Source organism: Temnothorax longispinosus, chromosome 8, assembly GCF_030848805.1.
Source record: "Temnothorax longispinosus isolate EJ_2023e chromosome 8, Tlon_JGU_v1, whole genome shotgun sequence".
Lineage (NCBI taxonomy): Eukaryota > Metazoa > Arthropoda > Insecta > Hymenoptera > Formicidae > Temnothorax > Temnothorax longispinosus.
Genome location: NC_092365.1, coordinates 21,223,924 through 21,242,101, shown reverse-complemented (window position 1 = coordinate 21,242,101; position 18,178 = coordinate 21,223,924). Strand labels below are relative to the sequence as shown.

The following is an 18,178-nucleotide window of genomic DNA, read 5'->3' as shown; positions in this document are numbered from 1 at the left end:
TCGCCATGGGTTTCGTAGTTCGTTGAAATCAAAGTCTTTGTCGTATAATTATTCATTTGTATTTTTAAAGAATAAACAACTTATTGTTAGATAAGCAAGTATGCTATATACAGTAATTTAAAACTTTTGTTTAAATCATTATATAGATTTTCTTAAACAAAATGTAACTTTTATTCAGAAAATTTTTTTATAGCTCTATTATTTAAAAAGATAACTGAATATATATACACTTAAACCAACACATTGTATAACGATTATCATCATTAATTGAAATATCATCATATAAATGTGGTTATTTACAAATATATATTCAAACATTTCTAAACTATATTTAGAACAGGACTGAAACATGAATTTCAAGTATCTCCGATTTTTATTAACAATTATTCATTCTGAACACAAAACACATGGAAAGCTAAATTTTCGCAATTCATATTAAATGTATCAAAATATTTGCATTCATGTATTTATTATTATGGTGTGATAGAACAAATCTACATTATTACATCACGCATGAAAATATAGGTAAGATTTATTATTAACAAAATTCTCATTTAATTGACATAATTAAATAAAATAGTGTTAAAAATATTCACATATGTTACATACATATGACGAAAAGAAGATTACAAGATTTATTATGGCATTGAGAACAATGGTACAATTATGCATTAACTTTCTATAACGATTAGAAATATAATCGTCGAACAAGAAAGATAAGTATAGTACACTGCCACAGGTTACAGGTGGATATAACTTTTTAGCACATCGAGATATTGTTCCTACTTATCGTACGGTAAATTGAGTTTAATTGCTTGCTAAATTACGATGTAATTCATTGCAATACAAAAATGCAATTAACTTAATAATTTTCCCATCGCCTTTATCGATAATATATTCTACGCGATTGTAAGATGTTAAAAAATTATTTAAAAAAATAATCTTATTTTGACATCAATATAAGCGCTAAATAGTATTGATGTATATAAATAATATAATATAATACGTATATATAAGTAAACTCACAAAATACAAAATTGTTTTTTTTTTTCTCGTTTACGTTTGGTTTTCATCTTACAAACACAAAACGAATATTTTAATTAATTAAGGAGCATTATGAAAGCATGATAAAACAATAAAATCAGACAACTTTTACCTTAAAAAAAAAAAATTATTTAGAGAATTTCTACGTCAAATGTATCTTTCCATTAAGGTACCTGCGTCGTTTTTTAAACATTTACAAGTGAAGAGGGAGTTGTCGATGGCGCACGAATTTTATAGTAAGTTTTAGACAAAAGAAGTCTCGACGTCTCGTTATCGCTCTTAACTTCCGTGGACAATTCGTTCTGCTCTCGACACTCAATAGAACCGTACAACGTGATATTGACATATACACTCAAGAAAGCTGCGTTACGTGTGATTTTAATGAATTCAATCTTTAAAAAATCTCGAGTTTATTATTTATCAGAAAAATAGAAACATTTATTATTTAATTTATTATTTATCGTAAATCTTATTAGTAAGTGTGTCAATTAATTATTAATTTGTACAACTTAGAGTGCCGATACGTTAATTTTATAATGGACTTATATTATTAAAATCCGACACATCCACAATTTAAAAGAATTTATTAAATTATTAAGAAGTTGAAAAATTAATAAATTATACAGTTTTTTAAATTCTCTGTTCGCTGTTATTGCATTTTGTCAAAATATTTTCCGAAATATGTAAATCAGATATTTCTTTCTGAACGTCCAAGGATTAAAGCGAATGAGGAAGATAATAATTCGTGCTCCTCGACGAGAACGGTTTACTGAATCAAATCCTCGTTCTCATCCAGTGCGTTGCCCAACCCGAACAAATATTTCGGGACTGTGACATCGTTCAGTCTTCTTCCAGCCGTTTCTCCAGTCGCCAACTTCCAGACTGACCGTTTTCCGACTCCAAAGTCGTAGTGTTGACCGCGTTTGTCCTCTATAAAGCCATTCGAGTTGTCCTCGCGAGATTGATACCCCTCCATGTTGTCGGTCGGGAAGTAGTCCAAACTCAAGGGATGGTATCCAATGCTGCGTTTTCCTAAGCCGAACCTGTAGTCTCGGAGACGTTTGCCGACACCGAACGAGAATTCCCGGGTTCTCTGTGCACAAAGTTTCAACACGTGAAGATACGATTATAAAAAATTAATTATGATCTTATTTAAAATATATCGAATTCTTTTTTACTTTTGCTAGTATTTTGTAACGCATAAACAAGTAATGTAATAAAAATTCATGTTTCCTAATAATAATTACAAAACTTTATACGAATTTTTAATGTATTATTCGGATATTCATTGGATCAGTGACATTTCTAGTAATTAGATTATTTTTTCTAACAGAGAAACTATTCATAAAAAAAATTGAACGTATTATTTTATCTAAAACTCACTTTATCTTCATTATTGTCAGCCCATCGCTTTCCGATGCCAAAATTATAAACGGGTAGTCTCTTATATTCAGCGATGTAAGCCTTTTTCTCAGGTTGCTCATATTCCAAGTTGTTCAATAACGGTCGAAATCGTGACATACGTAAAGACGAGGAAGATGCGTCTTCTATTGCCGTTGTTGATCCAACGACGCTCAACAGGTAGAACATAATAATTCGCGTAGTTATTAAACTCGTTCTTGGCTTCATGATGCCTGTTTGAATCTGAAAGCACAAATGTCACGGGGACTTGTAATCTATAACGGACCACCAGATTGCAGGAACAGGATTTTGTTCTAACTAATGTCATATCAACTTTTGTAGTAGTCCGAGATGGAATTTTCACAAATTCACGTAAAATTCTCACCCTTGTCAAAAGTGTGAGAACTAATTTATATTAGTTTAACTTCTGTTTTTATTATGTCTGTAATTTCTCCACCTATGAGACAATAATATAGGGTAAGTAGACCAACAATGAACTAGTAGTACACTATGAACTATTTCGTAAATGTGACGTTACCAGATTGTGCTGTTGCCGTGTAACGACTCGCATTTAAACCCCTCTTCGGCGCCCCAATCGGCCGGTAGAACGCGCGAAGGACAGCCGTTTGAGAACACATTTTTTGAATTTTGGGTGACAAACTAAGTTTTTGTATTTTTCATGTTTTTGTTGTTATATCTATCATTTTTCTACGTATAATTATATATATATATTTTTTTTTCTATAAATCATTGGTTGACGAGATAATCGACTGTATCATTTAAAACGAAACACCCTATACGCCGTACTTAAGGAAAACTGAATTTATCGAGTACTATAGGCAAATGAGTTATAGTAATAAAAACTTTATATTGTCTACTACTATAAAACAAATTAGAAATATGAAATATTTATTCTTTGTTAACAAAAAAAAATTTTTAGAAACTCTTGCATTGTTTTATAAACTTTTTTCTTTTTGGCATTTTTTGATTGGTCAAGAAAGCGCGCATGCAGATAGCGCCGTATTCTGAGACTGGTGAATCAAAATAAAGTTTATTTGTTAAACAAAAGATCCAATAATTATTAAAAATATAAAAGTCCATTAATAATTAAACTGAAAAATAAATGAATCAAACTGAATAAATAAATTCAAAGCGATTATAAAATAACAATATTTCTTGCGTATATAACGTGATGGGCATTTTATTTATAAGTGAACTTATAACATTTTCAGAAATCTTGTCGTAAAATCTTATCTATCTTTGAATTTCACCAGAACATAAAAGCGCGTTAATGCAATACTCCGCGAAGATTTTACGAGTCCTTCAAGCGCAGATGCACGCAAATGGAATTTTACCATGTAAAAATAAAATGAAGAGTTATTTACGACTGCAGAGTAGGAGAGTATAGCTTCTACTCGTAGAGGTGTCGCGCCAATTTTACGACATGGATTCAAACAGTCGTTCTTTGCAAGGTATTTTCACACCGACACATTGAACCGAATTCTATGTTCAATCTAGAAAAAAATCACTTTTATTTTTACGTTCCTTTCTCCACGAATAATATTTTATCGCAATGCACGAAACAAAATGGTGGTTGCAAAATTTCGTTAAAATACGAAAAAAGCACATGAATTTTATATCAGTAAAAGGACTATTGTGCGTGTTGCGGTTATCAATTAAAATGTGCGTTTTCATCAATTTAAAAGTAAAATCAATGTTGTATTACGAGTGTACGAGACGTCGATATACGTGTGACCAATACAGTTCTCGGACAAACATTTAACATAATGGAGTTAAAAAAGAGCGAGCGCAATCTGGCGTGATTGAATATCACAACATCGTTACAGACTGCTAGAACCGAAATCCTCTACGGACGGGTCCGTTCAATATTTGATGGCAAAATCCGAGATTATGAATCCTCCTTCGTTTCGCTTGGTCACGCTGCTTTTGGAGAAGCTTAAACGGATCAAGGGGGGCGAGCACGAGAGGTCAAATGGATGTAGGTAAAAATTGCGAAGGTCCATAGAAAATTCTTAAATGTCAAGAAAGTCATCGCCGAGATAAAATGTAAAATGTTTCGTGTTATTTACACTTGTTCGTGCAATATCAAATTTGCGTGTTAAATTTGTATGTGCATGACTGAACTGCAGCCTCAATTATATAGATAAAAACTACAAAACCCACTCTCGGTCCCCGCAATGTTAATTCCACTGAGCCGTTGAGTTGAATTAAAGTCGCATAAGATTAAAATGACGATTTCATTAGGGATAAAGCGATGTCCAAGAGGCGTAATAAACGTTTCTGCAACTCAATTTAACTTGTCTACGATACCGCTAACTTATAATTGCCAATGAACGAAAGTTCATCAAAGATTTCATATCCGCGCGTTTTGTAGCTTTCGCTTACATTATATTCTGACATTAAAGGAGATATTTCTGAATATTAAAATTTATTTTTGTTATACATTATAGTATATTACAATTCTAACTCTGCTCTGATAAATAAAACTGTTCTTTAAAACTGCAAACTGTATAATCTTTAATAATAAGATTAAACATAGTTGCTAATTTTAGTTTCTCGCGCTGTGCGCGCGTGAAGGTACGAAACGATGTTTTTAAGTTTTTACGAGAGTGATGAGTCGGAGAGTTTCCTAATGACTTACTTAAAGCTGAGAAGTTTGATGGTTGCAGCAAGTGCTTTTCTATTTTTTTAAATCTAAATATAGTTTTATTTTTCTTAATCTTCACAAACTTCAATTTTTATTTCACGCACGCGTATTCTTATTTGCATGAATAATTTTGACAGATTAAGAAATAATGTTATTTCTTCTCCATCAGCTTAATAAATTAACGTGTAAATTCTATCAATACTAAATTTCGTCACAATTTATAATAAATAAAATCTTTTCGTTTGTTCTAAAACTTCAATTCAGTCTATTTTTTTAATATCAACAGCCCTTCATAACTGATAGAAAACTATTTATTTTCTTTGGAAAATAAATAGTTGTCAATCTCGCGAACTTTTTTTTTCGAAACAAAGTTTTCTTTGTCCCGCGTTGTATGTATCATATTTTTGAAAAATTTCAAGCATGGCACTTGATCTATTCAAAGTACACGCAAGTTAGCTTGAGATTTATTTGCGAAAGCGTATATCCGAATATTATATATGTATTAAAGCAAAAAGCTATCATCTATTCTCATTCGCATCGGATCCTGTGTGAAAAAGACAAATTGTTTACTTTTGTATCATCACATAGCGTAAACTACATATCTATTTAGCGATCGGGTGTCTGATAATTATCGCCTGTCCGATAATTATTTTTGCCGACAACAAAGCTCTGCTTTATATCATTTGTTTGCTTTATCTATTCTTCCCTAACAACGAAGGAAGCTTACATTGTCTTACCCGTCACTCAAGGTGGCGAGAGTGCCTTAAAGGATATTGGACATTCCTCTTTGAAAGGACATTTCTCTTATTGATTTTGTTAGCAGAATTTTTGGCCCGTAAATATGAAAAATGATTGCCAATACCTGACTGAAAACGCAAAAAATACATGAATAAAAACACGCGTATGTTATAGTTTACCGTCTATACGTACTCTGTATAGTAAATACGAGAAACAATGAAAAGATAAAATGTCTAAGAAAGATAAGAAAGAAACAGCATTACGATTTCTTTTAACAAAAATTACATATTTTTGCATTTTGTACGCTTTCTCTGTTTGCCGTCACGCAGAAATGAACAAGCGGAACCTTTCGCAACTCTCCAAAAAGCGGCGAAACGAGATGAAAGGGTATGACAGTAAAGTAGTTGCTTTTGAACTTCGTTTCAAATGATCTTACGCATGCATGATGTATCAAATTAAATTACATTATAATATTAAAGTATTATATATACTCTATGCGTGAATTAATTAATGAACGAGCGGTCTCGTAGTTCCGCGAAAATACGTGTCAGTGATTTCATACAAGAATACGCTAGGTATCTTAATTTCAAAGAAATACACCTTTATAGAAATACACGTTACAGCATATATTTGACATTACTAAGTAGTTTAAATGTTTAATATTGTATAAAGGACTCGTATCTATACATATTGTATCGTACATATTGCTGAAATATTTGTAATTGAATGTAACGTTGGTGAAACCATATTTCATTGAAAGCAACTTAATACGACTACGTCGAGCAAATAGCTTTATTTCCTGTAAAAAAGCTATTTCCTGTAGAAATAATTACATACGAGTCCTGCAAAGCCACAGCATTTTGACTAAGCAGCCGCATAAATAAAAAAATAAAATTACACAAAATAAAACACATAATTATATGTGTATTGTTCTTATATTATAAAAAAATCTTTATTACATTGTTGTGTCTTTGAATATTTACTGAGATGTCATAAGGCATTCTAGCTCGATGATTCGATTTTCTGTATGTTCTCGCTTTCATGGTCTCTCTCTGGATTCGTCACGATTTTTTCCGTCATTTTATAGACCGGATTCATATACCGTGACACGACATTCCTTTGAGAATTCTGATGAGATGACACGCGCACAATGGACCAGCTTTAAATTCACGTTAAATGAAGCAGAAGGCCTGATCGATCCGCGACGAGATTGCTATGAGCTCGATCGCACAAATGCGACGATCTCTCGTGCCGGATCTTTCATGGTCTGTTGAGTACACTACTACTGAGCTACTATCAATCATTGGTCCGCTCAAAAAGTCATGTCATAAGTACTTTGATTACACTATGCGCTTTAATCGAATAAATCGAGTAGTGCTTTTCGGAAAAAGTCATCTATCGTTATTTTAAAAATCCTAAATTTTCTTTGACCCTCTTGAAGTGCGATGATCTCGATAATCTTGATCAATATTTATGGAATGTTCTCCTCGTAGAGCCATTCACACACACTCTTGGCTCTCAATAAGGATCGAGATTACGCCGCGTTCTATACTAGACTTTATTTACATTGTAATACACATTCACGGCTTCTCATCGAATTTCTTTTGTTATCGACACGCGTTGAAGACTTTTATATCTTTTAACCTTTTAACGTAACGTTTGCGGTAGAATGTCAGTAACAAAAGATGAAATAAGAATAATAATACGTCGAATAATGGAGCGGCAAAATTGTTTTTCATAATTTACCGTAATGTAGAATATACTCTTTCTCTGTAACACTTCCTTGTCTGAATCACTCGTGTTTCCGAGATATATTTCCTCCAACTATTTTTTAAATGCTGAATACTGGAAATTAATATTGGATATTGTAAAAACTTTTATACTACGCAGATAAATCAATTTATTCGGTTGTTTTGAAAATAACGCGAGTTCAAGTATCATCTTTTCATTCTTTTTTAAATGTCTGATTCAATTATATATCCTCACGTGCGACATACGCGTTCTATATTTTTGTACGATGGATGGCCCTTGTAAGCGCGTTAAAAACCGTAGTGTGTCAAAAATCGCGTTCAAAGAACCATATGCAGCATGAAAAACATTAAAACTCGAAACATGTTTGCTCGCGTGTACGGGTGACAATTTTGACGTTTTATTTCTTTATACCTACTATAGAATATCGGGGACACGTAAAAAGAACTCATGTTTATTTTAATTGACTGGCGAGCAAAGAAAATCGAAAATCGAAAATCGCGCGAATTATCCCACAATTTTTTCTAGTTTATTTCTCCGGCTTCTCTTTCAGATTCAGATTATATATGGAAGCAAGAAGAAAAATCACGTTCAAAGATAATTTATCTCTTTTATACCATATCGTTACCTCTCTTACCCCTCTATTTTATTTCTTCAATTACATCCTAATTGTAGATCAAATATTTGCGAAAACGAATGTAACTGTTCTTGTTAAACACGTTATAAAACTATTTTTACACATTTAAAAATGCGATATAATTTATGTAGCTATCTCATAAATATGCAGACAAATGTTTAAAGAAAATTTGCTATGATGATGTTTGCTTGTGATGTCATGAAAAATTGCCTTGAAATCGGATATTTATATTGTCATAATAATAATCTTATTTATTGCTCTCAAATTAGCATCGTAATCGGAAAATATTGCTTTCTTTATTCCATTCATTTACATTAATTTTTGTTCTTCTCATTATCTCTTTCATTTCTTCTATTGCCGCAGTACAGATGTACGCGTTCGTTAAAATGTAAATTTTGTAACGGCTTGAATATTACGCTCATTTTTTATCTCTCATCCATCTAAGATACGTCATTGATTAAATTTTTTCGCCTTTTTTTTAAAGCCACTGAATGCACTTAAACGCTAAACTTACCGCGGAAGAGATAGTTATAGTTACATTGATAGTTTTTGCAACGCTCTAAAAATTATCAATGTTGCTGAAAAGTATTCTAATTTGTAGTATTACCCATTTCAATAATTAAACTTTAGAAAACATAAAGCGCACCAGAAATTAATCGAAAAATAATTCTCGCGATTAATTATAATCTTCCTTCAAGCTTTGAACATTTACATTCGCTTGAAATGGAGAATTAATTAATGCATCGATATTTCTAATATTAAGAAAATAATTGACTCACGTATACATAAACACACACGCATAAAATGGATACCAAAGCATCCGTTTGATCAAAGAAACATTTCATTCTGCATAAATCAGTTCCAAATAATGCGAAGTTTAGCAATTTATTCTGATATATTTGCAATCTCCGGCGCTCAAAGGTACTAATGCACATGAAAGATTCTATCGTAGAAAGCAGTGTTCTCCAAGCCATGCATATGCGTCACGCCGTATATGGCATTGGAAGCTAATAAAAAAGTTTCGCGCAACTTCGGTTCGTGCACAAGCTTCGCTTTTAAAATAATCTCGTTTATAATTGCAAAACGGATCATTAATATTTCCATACTCGACAAGACACAGGAAGAGATGCGTCAATTTCGTTGCCGGATGTGGCAGTTCTGAAGAAGACAAGAATATGTATTAGATATTGCCAATTGCCATACTATAGATACAGAAAGAAAAGAGGAGATGAAAAGAGAGAAGAGAGAGAGAGAGAGAGAGAGAGAGAGGTCTTATGCGGTAGGTTTGATATCCCACTGGAATGAGAAAATAAGGGGCGCGGGCTTTCCGTAATCGCGGATGACTCTACCCTCCTAAACTTCCGCTTCCGGCATTTCCTTGTATACATTCCTTTTAGCATACATGTGTAGTGGAATTCCAAGAATTCAGCTGACCTCTCGGACAGATGTCAGTCTTGTAATATAAGTGGAAGGTAATTCAGACGAGTTAATTTCTATTTAAAGTAAAACGAATGAAAATAAATAACGACGGCAATAAAAAAATTTTGCTCCAGATTTGATAAATTTAACGTAATAATCGAAAATAAAGAGAATTATTTTTTGATTAATTTCTAGTGCGCTTTATGTTATCGATATTTTCTAAAGTTTAATTATTGAATGCGTAATACTATGCAAATTAGAATATATGTACTTTTCAGCAACATTGATAATATAATTTTTAGAGCGTTGCAAAAACTATCAATGTAACTATATAACTATATCTCTTCCGCGGTAAGTTTATCGTTTAAGTGCATTCAGTGGCTTTATCTTGAAATCGTAATCATCGCCAGTATCGATAACTGATCTCTTCACGTTTCTATGTGAAACGGCGCGCGATTTCGCGTCCTTCCGCTTTGATAAACGATAAAGTCATTTCCCCGATAGCGCGCCCACCTATGTTTATTTTATACACGTCTACGTTATACACGTCATACATAACAATGACAACGGTACAAGAGGCGCTGATGCGATAGACTACAAGTGTCTGCAGGCCTACCACTCTGGGGTGCCTCTTCTAAAATGATAACTACGTTCGAGACGATAATATTATCGTCAATCTTGTCGTGCAACCGCGGGAACAAGTTTCCACTTTGGGCGCGGAAATTAAATTAATGTCGCTTAGACGTTCCTTTCATCCTAGCGCGATAGCGGGAGAGATGGGCGCAAAATTAAATCTCTCTCCACCCCTCCTTCGATCGCTTTAAGATTTCGGATTTCATCGCGCGCGTGATGATTACCGAGTAGATTGAAAAGGCTGCTTAATTTCATTTCAATGTGATTTACATCTCTATCAAGCTCTCCGGGTATAATTAGTCATACCGCAGTTTTCGCAGAACTTGTAATTTATAATACAACAACGGCGCTTCGCGTATTGTCTCTCCTTTTGAGAAGGGTGACAATTTCCCTGTTTTATCGATTTGCATTTACACGTGTGTACCAAAACCAAACGTCCCTCGGGGTGTGACCGCTGATTTTAATCGCCGTCGCTTTCATGTTTACCACGGTCGATGAGAGATCGCATGCATTTGTAATATAATAAATAATTCCGCCGCGATAATCATCGGCAGCGGAGATAAGCAAAGCAATAAACAGCAATATATTGTACGGATACCTGCTTTCGTGTCGAAAGTTAATTATCTTTTCATTTATTGAAAATACGTATTACGAGAAAATGGAGAGATAAACGGAGACTTACGGAGATAAAATAAGTAGTTATATAATATTGCTTATTACATATTTTTGCTTATTTTTTTTTTCAAAGTCTATTCTTGATAATATGTCTATTTCTTTCTCTGCAAATAACGCGATATAGATCTATCGTCAAGTTTGTCACTTTCGTATATACTGTTTAAATCGAGGAAGGCACGAACAAAGGAAATCTGATCGAATGCACGTGACTGTCCGCCTCGATAAAGGCTTGCGAATTATCTCGCCGCGAACCACTAATTAACATAGTGCAAAGAAACGCGCATGAAAAGTAAACGCGCTGCAGTATAACAAGCGGCACGAGGCACTTTAATGCCTCATCGAGAAACCGTCAAAGGCTCATGAGTTACGGCCATAATTAAAGACGCAACGCTAACGACAGTGCAAACGAAATTAATGATGAAGCCGTTTGCGACGTGCGACCACGCGGAAGAGAAGACTTTACGGCGTAGCATATAAAATCTTGCGGTAAGGAAAATAGGTGCGAAGCGAGACAACGTACGTTACTTTGTTCTTTCTCGCGCGATATTGTCCTCTATATATATCCAGGACTGTCCTAAGGGCACCCTCCCCTCCGCCCCTCTTATTTACTTTGCAACATTATATTGTCTACAAAGAAGCATGCGAGCGATATTGCAAGAAAACATGCGTGTGGCGTTGCAACGAATAACTAAAAACTTTCCGAAGATACGAGTGTCATAAATATACGCATCGCGTACTGAAAATTTCCCAAACTTTTCATCTTATATACGAAAGCACGACGCTTCGTGTCTCGATGTAGAAGTAACAAATACGAAAGTTGAAAGTTAGAAAGTTGAAACATTGATTCTCTCCCTTTGCCTTTTTGTCTTATTTTTCGAGTGACACACTCCACGAATTCCGTATCGCGAACAACGGATTTAATTTCTGACGCATTTAAGCATTAAGATTTTAATCAATTGCCTCTGGCGGTACGTGCACCCCTTCGCAAGTAGATATAGTAAAATGTCGCGCTTTAAACGCAGTGAACTTTACGGGAATGCACACTTCATCGCAGCACAGCAACAGCTGCTGCTACTGCTGCTGCTGCTGCTGCTGTTGTTGCACGCTATTGCTGCGAGCTACGCTCTTTCTCGTATCGTACGACGACCAGGTTGGCGCAGTTTCGGATTTCGCTCGCACAAAAATAATGCATCAGCCCGAGGCGAGCTAATAAACGACGCGGAACAAGGCAAGTAGCGACTTACGAGCGGCAAACAAGTCCGGCAATAACAGCGATCCAATAACCCGGCATCTAACGGACTAACGATGCCACTTTCCCCCGTTCTTTTTCCCTCCCCTTTCTCACATTTTACTCATCTTCCCCGTCAGACGCACCCATTAAACGCACGCACCGAGATTGCGCTCCCATCGTCTACATCCATTTTTCCCAGTGACAATTTCATAACTGGTCATCAGTCTGCGGTCCATTCTTTTCCAGCTGCTGGATAGAAAAGCTTCTCCCCCTCTCTGTTTTTCTCCTCATCTTCTCTCTCTTTCTTGCTAAAATTACAATCTGCATGTTATATGTACGCCATGCATTGCTCGTCGAAAGAAATAACCTGATGCGTATCGCGCGGGCCCTTGTTTTATGTAAACTTTTTTTCTTTTTAAAATTCATTAATTTTATTCACGGTAAAAGAATACTACGCTATTCATACAGAGATGGAACTTTGTAAACGATAATTTTAAATCCCTGGAGTCTTATTATAGGAGATAATGGTCTCATCGCGATAACAAAACAATTATGTGCATAACGAGGATTGTCGACTGTCACATTGTCGCAGCGCTGTTGTATACCACTGTTGCATTATATTTCACTTTGCGTCGGCGAGAATATAAAAAGTAAGAACAATACGAAATTTAAATACAACAACGTCTGCGGATTATTTTTTTCACTTTCAGTAATGTATAATAATCTTCTAGAAAATAAAAGATGAAACTCAAGACGAAAGAGCCAAAAACGTCATATTATTCAAAAAAAAACGAAGGGTGATTGATGTAAAAATTCCTCATTCTCATTCTCTATCCGTTTGAATTTTCAAATACGTATGTATATCTTTACGTCAGTGATGTGACAAATTGTTCCGAATATAATATCGAATTTAATAATCGCAAAAGTTAGACCTGCTTCAGAATGCTTTCATTCTCTAAGTGTTCTCGACGCGATGTCGTGTTACGCGCGACAAGCACGTGTTGTTCAGTTGACTCTTTCTTCAGAAATGCAACGATCATTCATTCTGTCGCGCGCCAGTGACAATAGCGGTATAACTTAATCTTCGATTCTCTGTCGCTAGGTAAGCTCTCCATTACTCAGGTGTCCAGTATTCAGTCAAGGGCTTCATTTTCCCGGCGAAAAGCATTGCATTAAAGTGTCGCGCGCGCGCGCGCGCGCGGTGTGAAAAAGCGTTGAATTTCACTCGCCCGAAAGAGAGGGATCAGTTTCCTTCGAAATATTAAAAATGCAGCGAACGCGATAATGTGACTACTGATCGGAAATTTAGATTTATTCATATGCTTCCTACGTAATCCGCGTGATTCCATTCTTCTGTGACACCCGAATAAATTCCTTGTTTGATCGTACAATCAATTATAGAAATGCTTCATTTTTCGCTTTCCGAAATTCACGCGACTTTTCAATCACCATCCTCCGTGCTGGAAGAATTTACGCATTATGCTAAAAAGATATGTGGAAAAATTTCCGTTTGTAATCATTTACAAATAGAGACAAATGACGTCAATAATGCACTATTCGGATTTCCGCGACTTATAACATTTATAAAAATGTAATAAAAGAAGTAATAGCGTGTTTTGCCAAAAATATAAAAATGTGCATACAGGATAGATTAAGATGGATCTAGAGTGTTTTTCTTTGTATTTTTGACTGGCATCTTTCGTCCCGCCCACGAGTAACCTACGCAATTTTTCGCTCACGTAAATTTGAAACTTAAAAGTCTCACTATTAAATATATATATAATATAAAAGATAGTTTTTAAAATTCAAATTTGCGTTTTATCTATATATAAGCATTATTCATACATATGTATGTATATCTAAATTTTACATCTGTATATAGGTGTTTAATAATAATTTTTATAGATTGAATAAAGAATGGTAACAAAAGAGTGTGTACCAAATTTGAACAATAGCTTTTGTTCAATGTTTTGTCGAAATAGATTTCAATTCGTATTACAATTTAGCACATGCGATAAACAACATTTTTGCCTCAATATATTGATAATAAAAAATATTTCACGAAAATAATAAATTACAAGAGAATATTAAACTTAGCAAGGCTTATGAAAAATGAAATATAAGAAATACAACGTAATAGCTGCGCCACACTTACATTCTTAATTTCGTATTCCTATAATTTTTTCTACTCAGTGTCAAAAACTCAATATTTTAAGTTACGACATCTTTCGCATTTCTTTATTTTACGCATCTGTATAATTCGTCTTTAATATATCCCGATAAAGAAAAATTAGAAACATTAATATTTAATATATTTGTTAGTCGAGAAACCTTTTAAATAAAAATATATAAGTAATGCAGCGTCATTTCATGCACGGTAAAAAAATATTAGCATAATTAACAAACAAAAGGATAAAGATCTAGAAACTTCGGGAAACAGCTTCGCCCTTAAAACATTCTCACCTGTTGCTATTACCTTTAAAGAAAGAAAGCTTGCGAGTAATATTAGATAATATTAATAAATTAAAAAGAAGAATTTCTTATTAAAATTGAAGAATATTTAATATAAATTATTAGATGTAACCTTTAAAAAAATTAATAATTTCGTTACTAGATTAATATATATATTTATGATAAAAAGTATACTTATTGAAGAAATAATTTTTTATTAATTTGTCATTCTCTTTTTAAAAAATGTTTTAATAATATAATCATAATCTTAATAACACGTATCTTTGTGTAAAAAAAATTATAAATTGATTGAAATATATAATCGGCTTATAAAGAATTAAAAAGAAAGGTGTTATTGAAAAATAACAGAGGACACACCGCAACGGGAAATCTCTTATATGCCACGCGTGTATAACAGAAAATTAAAGAGAGAAAGGAAAAAGCGGATCAAAGTACATCAGACACATCTATTGTTATTTGAAATCGGTTGTTATACGCAACTAAAAGCTTTTATTATAAAATATCGTGTTTATTTGTGAAAACTTCGTGGCATTTAAAAAGCTCTTTTCGCACGTTCACGCCACTATATCAATGTGTGTGTGTGTGTGTGTGTATACATTTGATCGAATCTATAATATATTACTACCCGAAGTAAAGTTCTCTCAGTTTTCTTTAGTTTGCGACCATCAAGTATGATGCGGTGGACAAGTAGAAGAGTACTCGATAAATGAGACACAAAATCGATTGCCTCACAAAATTAAATTAAAGGTGCAAAAAAAGGTCCTGAGTTTTTACTGCATAAAAGATACGATTATGACAGTGTACTTAAAAAAAAGAAGAAAAATAAAAGAAGCCATAAAAAAAGGACAGCGCATGCAGAAAGGATGCGTCTCAAGAGACAAATTGCTCACCTGTTGCTGTCAGATTCTGCCGGCGCGATCATGCGATTCTGCGATCCAGGTGAGAGACGAAAGTGGATACCTTTTTCGACTGTTAAATAAAAGACAGGAAAGTGTCCCGTCTTGCGTTTCTTCTTCGCCGAGGGGGGGGGGGATGAAACTTTCGCGCGGAACAAACGGTCCTTCGTTCTCACGTGATAGCGAGGATGTGCGACAGTTAAACTTCCTTCGTGAGTCACCGACGACAACGACGTCTGACGCCGGGTGCCGCGAGAAATGACGGCCAGAGGGTTGCGGCGCCGGCCTTTATATGTGTGTGTGCGTCGGCGCCTGTGCGTGTATGACGGAGGTCTCAGTCTTTCTCGCTCTCCGGGGGGCCGCGTGCCACCTCTCCTCGCGCGCTGCGCTCTCTCCGAACTGTTAGACGGGGTGAAAGGGGAGTAATCGTGGAGCCACTTCACGAACGACACGAACCACCTATGACGTGGAAAATGAACTTCCGGTGCCGGGCGCTTCGGTGGTCGCTTCGTTTGATTTTAATTTCGCGCGACTGTTATCCGCGATACAGATACAAAGGAATATTTATCCCGAAGAAGACTATGAGTATACAATAACGGAATATTAAGTCGTACTAACGTGACGATGTGACTTTTTTACGTAAAGTTTGCATATATTTAAATAATATTGTCGCAAAAGCCATTACATTGAATATCTCGCTCTCGCAAGAAGAGACATAAGGTTACTGGAGTGATAAAACGTGATTATTATAAAATATCGTCGAGCGAGTAAATTGACGCCTCCGCGTATTATAACGCTCTCCTTCAAATGAAAGGTAAATTGCATTCTTATCGGATTACCCTCCTTGCTCCGAATGTTGCCAGTTTCATCTCGCAGAAACTCACTTTCCTCGCTTCCGATTTGCAACTTTCCTCTGACGAACCAGCCTCATCCTTAATTATACGACGTTATCGCACCTCTCACAAGTGACCTGTGTGGTACGTGCAGGATACGCAGAATTTTTCACCGGACGAAAGCTGCCCCATAAACCGCGAGCTGATCGTGCGAGGAGATCGAGCACCCCAATGCTAAATCCGCGGCGATGCGGTTAAGCATTTATGGATATTCACCGTGGATACGTTATGCATCAACCGGATGCGGCGGAGGATTTCCGTGGGATTTCCTACTAAACCACTCGTAAACGAGCTGACTCGCTGCCCGCTCGTTCAGGCAGACTCTCCGTCGCTCTGCAACGTCGTAAAAGCTGCCACCCCGCGAAATGACTGGGAAGTGCCCCGTGGGAAATGTGGGAAATCCGTGCGCGACGGATCCGGAAGACGAGGTATTTGCATATTTACGCGAGCCTGCGAGTCGCGCCAGACGAAAAGTCGCATCTTATTTGATAATATCGCAGGAATTTCGGGAGCGCGAAAATAACGAGGGGTCTCAAAACGAAGACAAGAAGCTAGTAAAATCGAAGATTATTAAAATATAGCAAAGGTATAATAAATGTCCCGCAGACACTTATTGTTATGCGTATATAGCGCGTTTCGATTTTGCACGCAGCGCACTTTCGATTATCTGGAGGATAATGGAAAATCACGGTTATTCTAAAGCGCTGTACTTTGTTCAAGCGCTAATAGAAGTTACTCTACGCCAAGTTTAATCAATTTGTCCGTTTAATTATCTACCTCGAAACATTGATCATGATTCGCATTATATCGTATTGTACTGAAGTGTTTGCCCGAATTTGAATTAATTCTCATCGTTACTCATTAGCAATTCACGAACATGAATAATTTTGACATGTTCGCGCGTATAATATCGCGTTTTAACATTTGAAATATAGTGCTTCCGACTTTAATAGTAACGGCTCTAATAAACTTGAAAGACACTCATATGCGGATGTATCAAGGGAATTTCCACGAAAAGTTGGTTTACGGAAAAGATGGAAAGGATGGAAAGAAGATTCAGAGACAATTAAGCTTAATGAGAATAATGAGTTTCCGTACCGGAAACATGTTAAACACGCGATGCGCGATACTTCTCTCGAAGGTCGTAATTAATAACATAAATGAAACGCCGAAAACATTTTATTTTTACCTTTTTTTTTCTTAAGAATTCATAATGGTACTGATCGCGAACTATTACGTCAAAGACAAGAGCTGAGACGCGAATAATTCCTTCAATGAGAAATGCCAAGAATGAAGCGCCGGGAACTCGACGCGATTTCAAGAACGTGCTTTTCCACTTATTCGTCCTCCTGTTTTTCCATGCAAAAATTTCAACTGCGACGCTATTAGGGATGCATTTCATTTAACTTGTCCATTATCCAGATTTATCGAACGCATTCCAACCCACATGCGCTCAAAGTGCTCGCATATCGCACGGAGTGCGATAAGGATAAAAAGAAGGGGGAGGAAAAAAAAGAAAAGCTGCACTTTGCGTAGCTTAATAGTACCGATATTATCTGGCTCGTAAAAGCATGAATATCGGTCTGATAGCGGTACGATACGTGCCGATAACGCCGAGAACGGGCGAGTCGAAGCCGCTGTTCGATTCCCATGTGGATTAAGCTCTGGACAATCATATATCCTATACTTACCGCGCCGGTACTGAACGTCCCGACGTCGTTC

At 35.5% G+C, this 18,178-nt stretch overlaps 1 protein-coding gene across 1 annotated transcript; it reads right to left on the bottom strand.

Annotated features, from left to right (window-relative positions):
* Positions 1–452: 452 nt before the first annotated feature.
* Apime-asta (allatostatin A) lies at positions 453–15,813 on the bottom strand. The gene is made up of 3 exons (XM_071785889.1): positions 15,558–15,813; positions 2,428–2,688; positions 453–2,137 (listed from the first exon to the last, which is right to left on the bottom strand). Exons 2-3 carry the CDS (start codon positions 2,671–2,673, stop codon positions 1,811–1,813), a joined length of 573 nt encoding a protein of 190 aa, XP_071641990.1. The 5' UTR covers positions 2,674–2,688; positions 15,558–15,813; the 3' UTR covers positions 453–1,810.
* Positions 15,814–18,178: the final 2,365 nt, after the last annotated feature.

Excerpts from the sequence above, each read along its gene's own strand:
- Apime-asta (XM_071785889.1), bottom strand. The coding sequence starts at position 2,673 with ATGAAGCCAAGAACGAGTTTAATAACTACGCGAATTATTATGTTCTAC. Across the intron at positions 2,138-2,427 it reads CTGACAATAATGAAGATAAA|AGAACCCGGGAATTCTCGTT; the intron begins GTGAGTTTTAGA and ends CTTTGTGCACAG.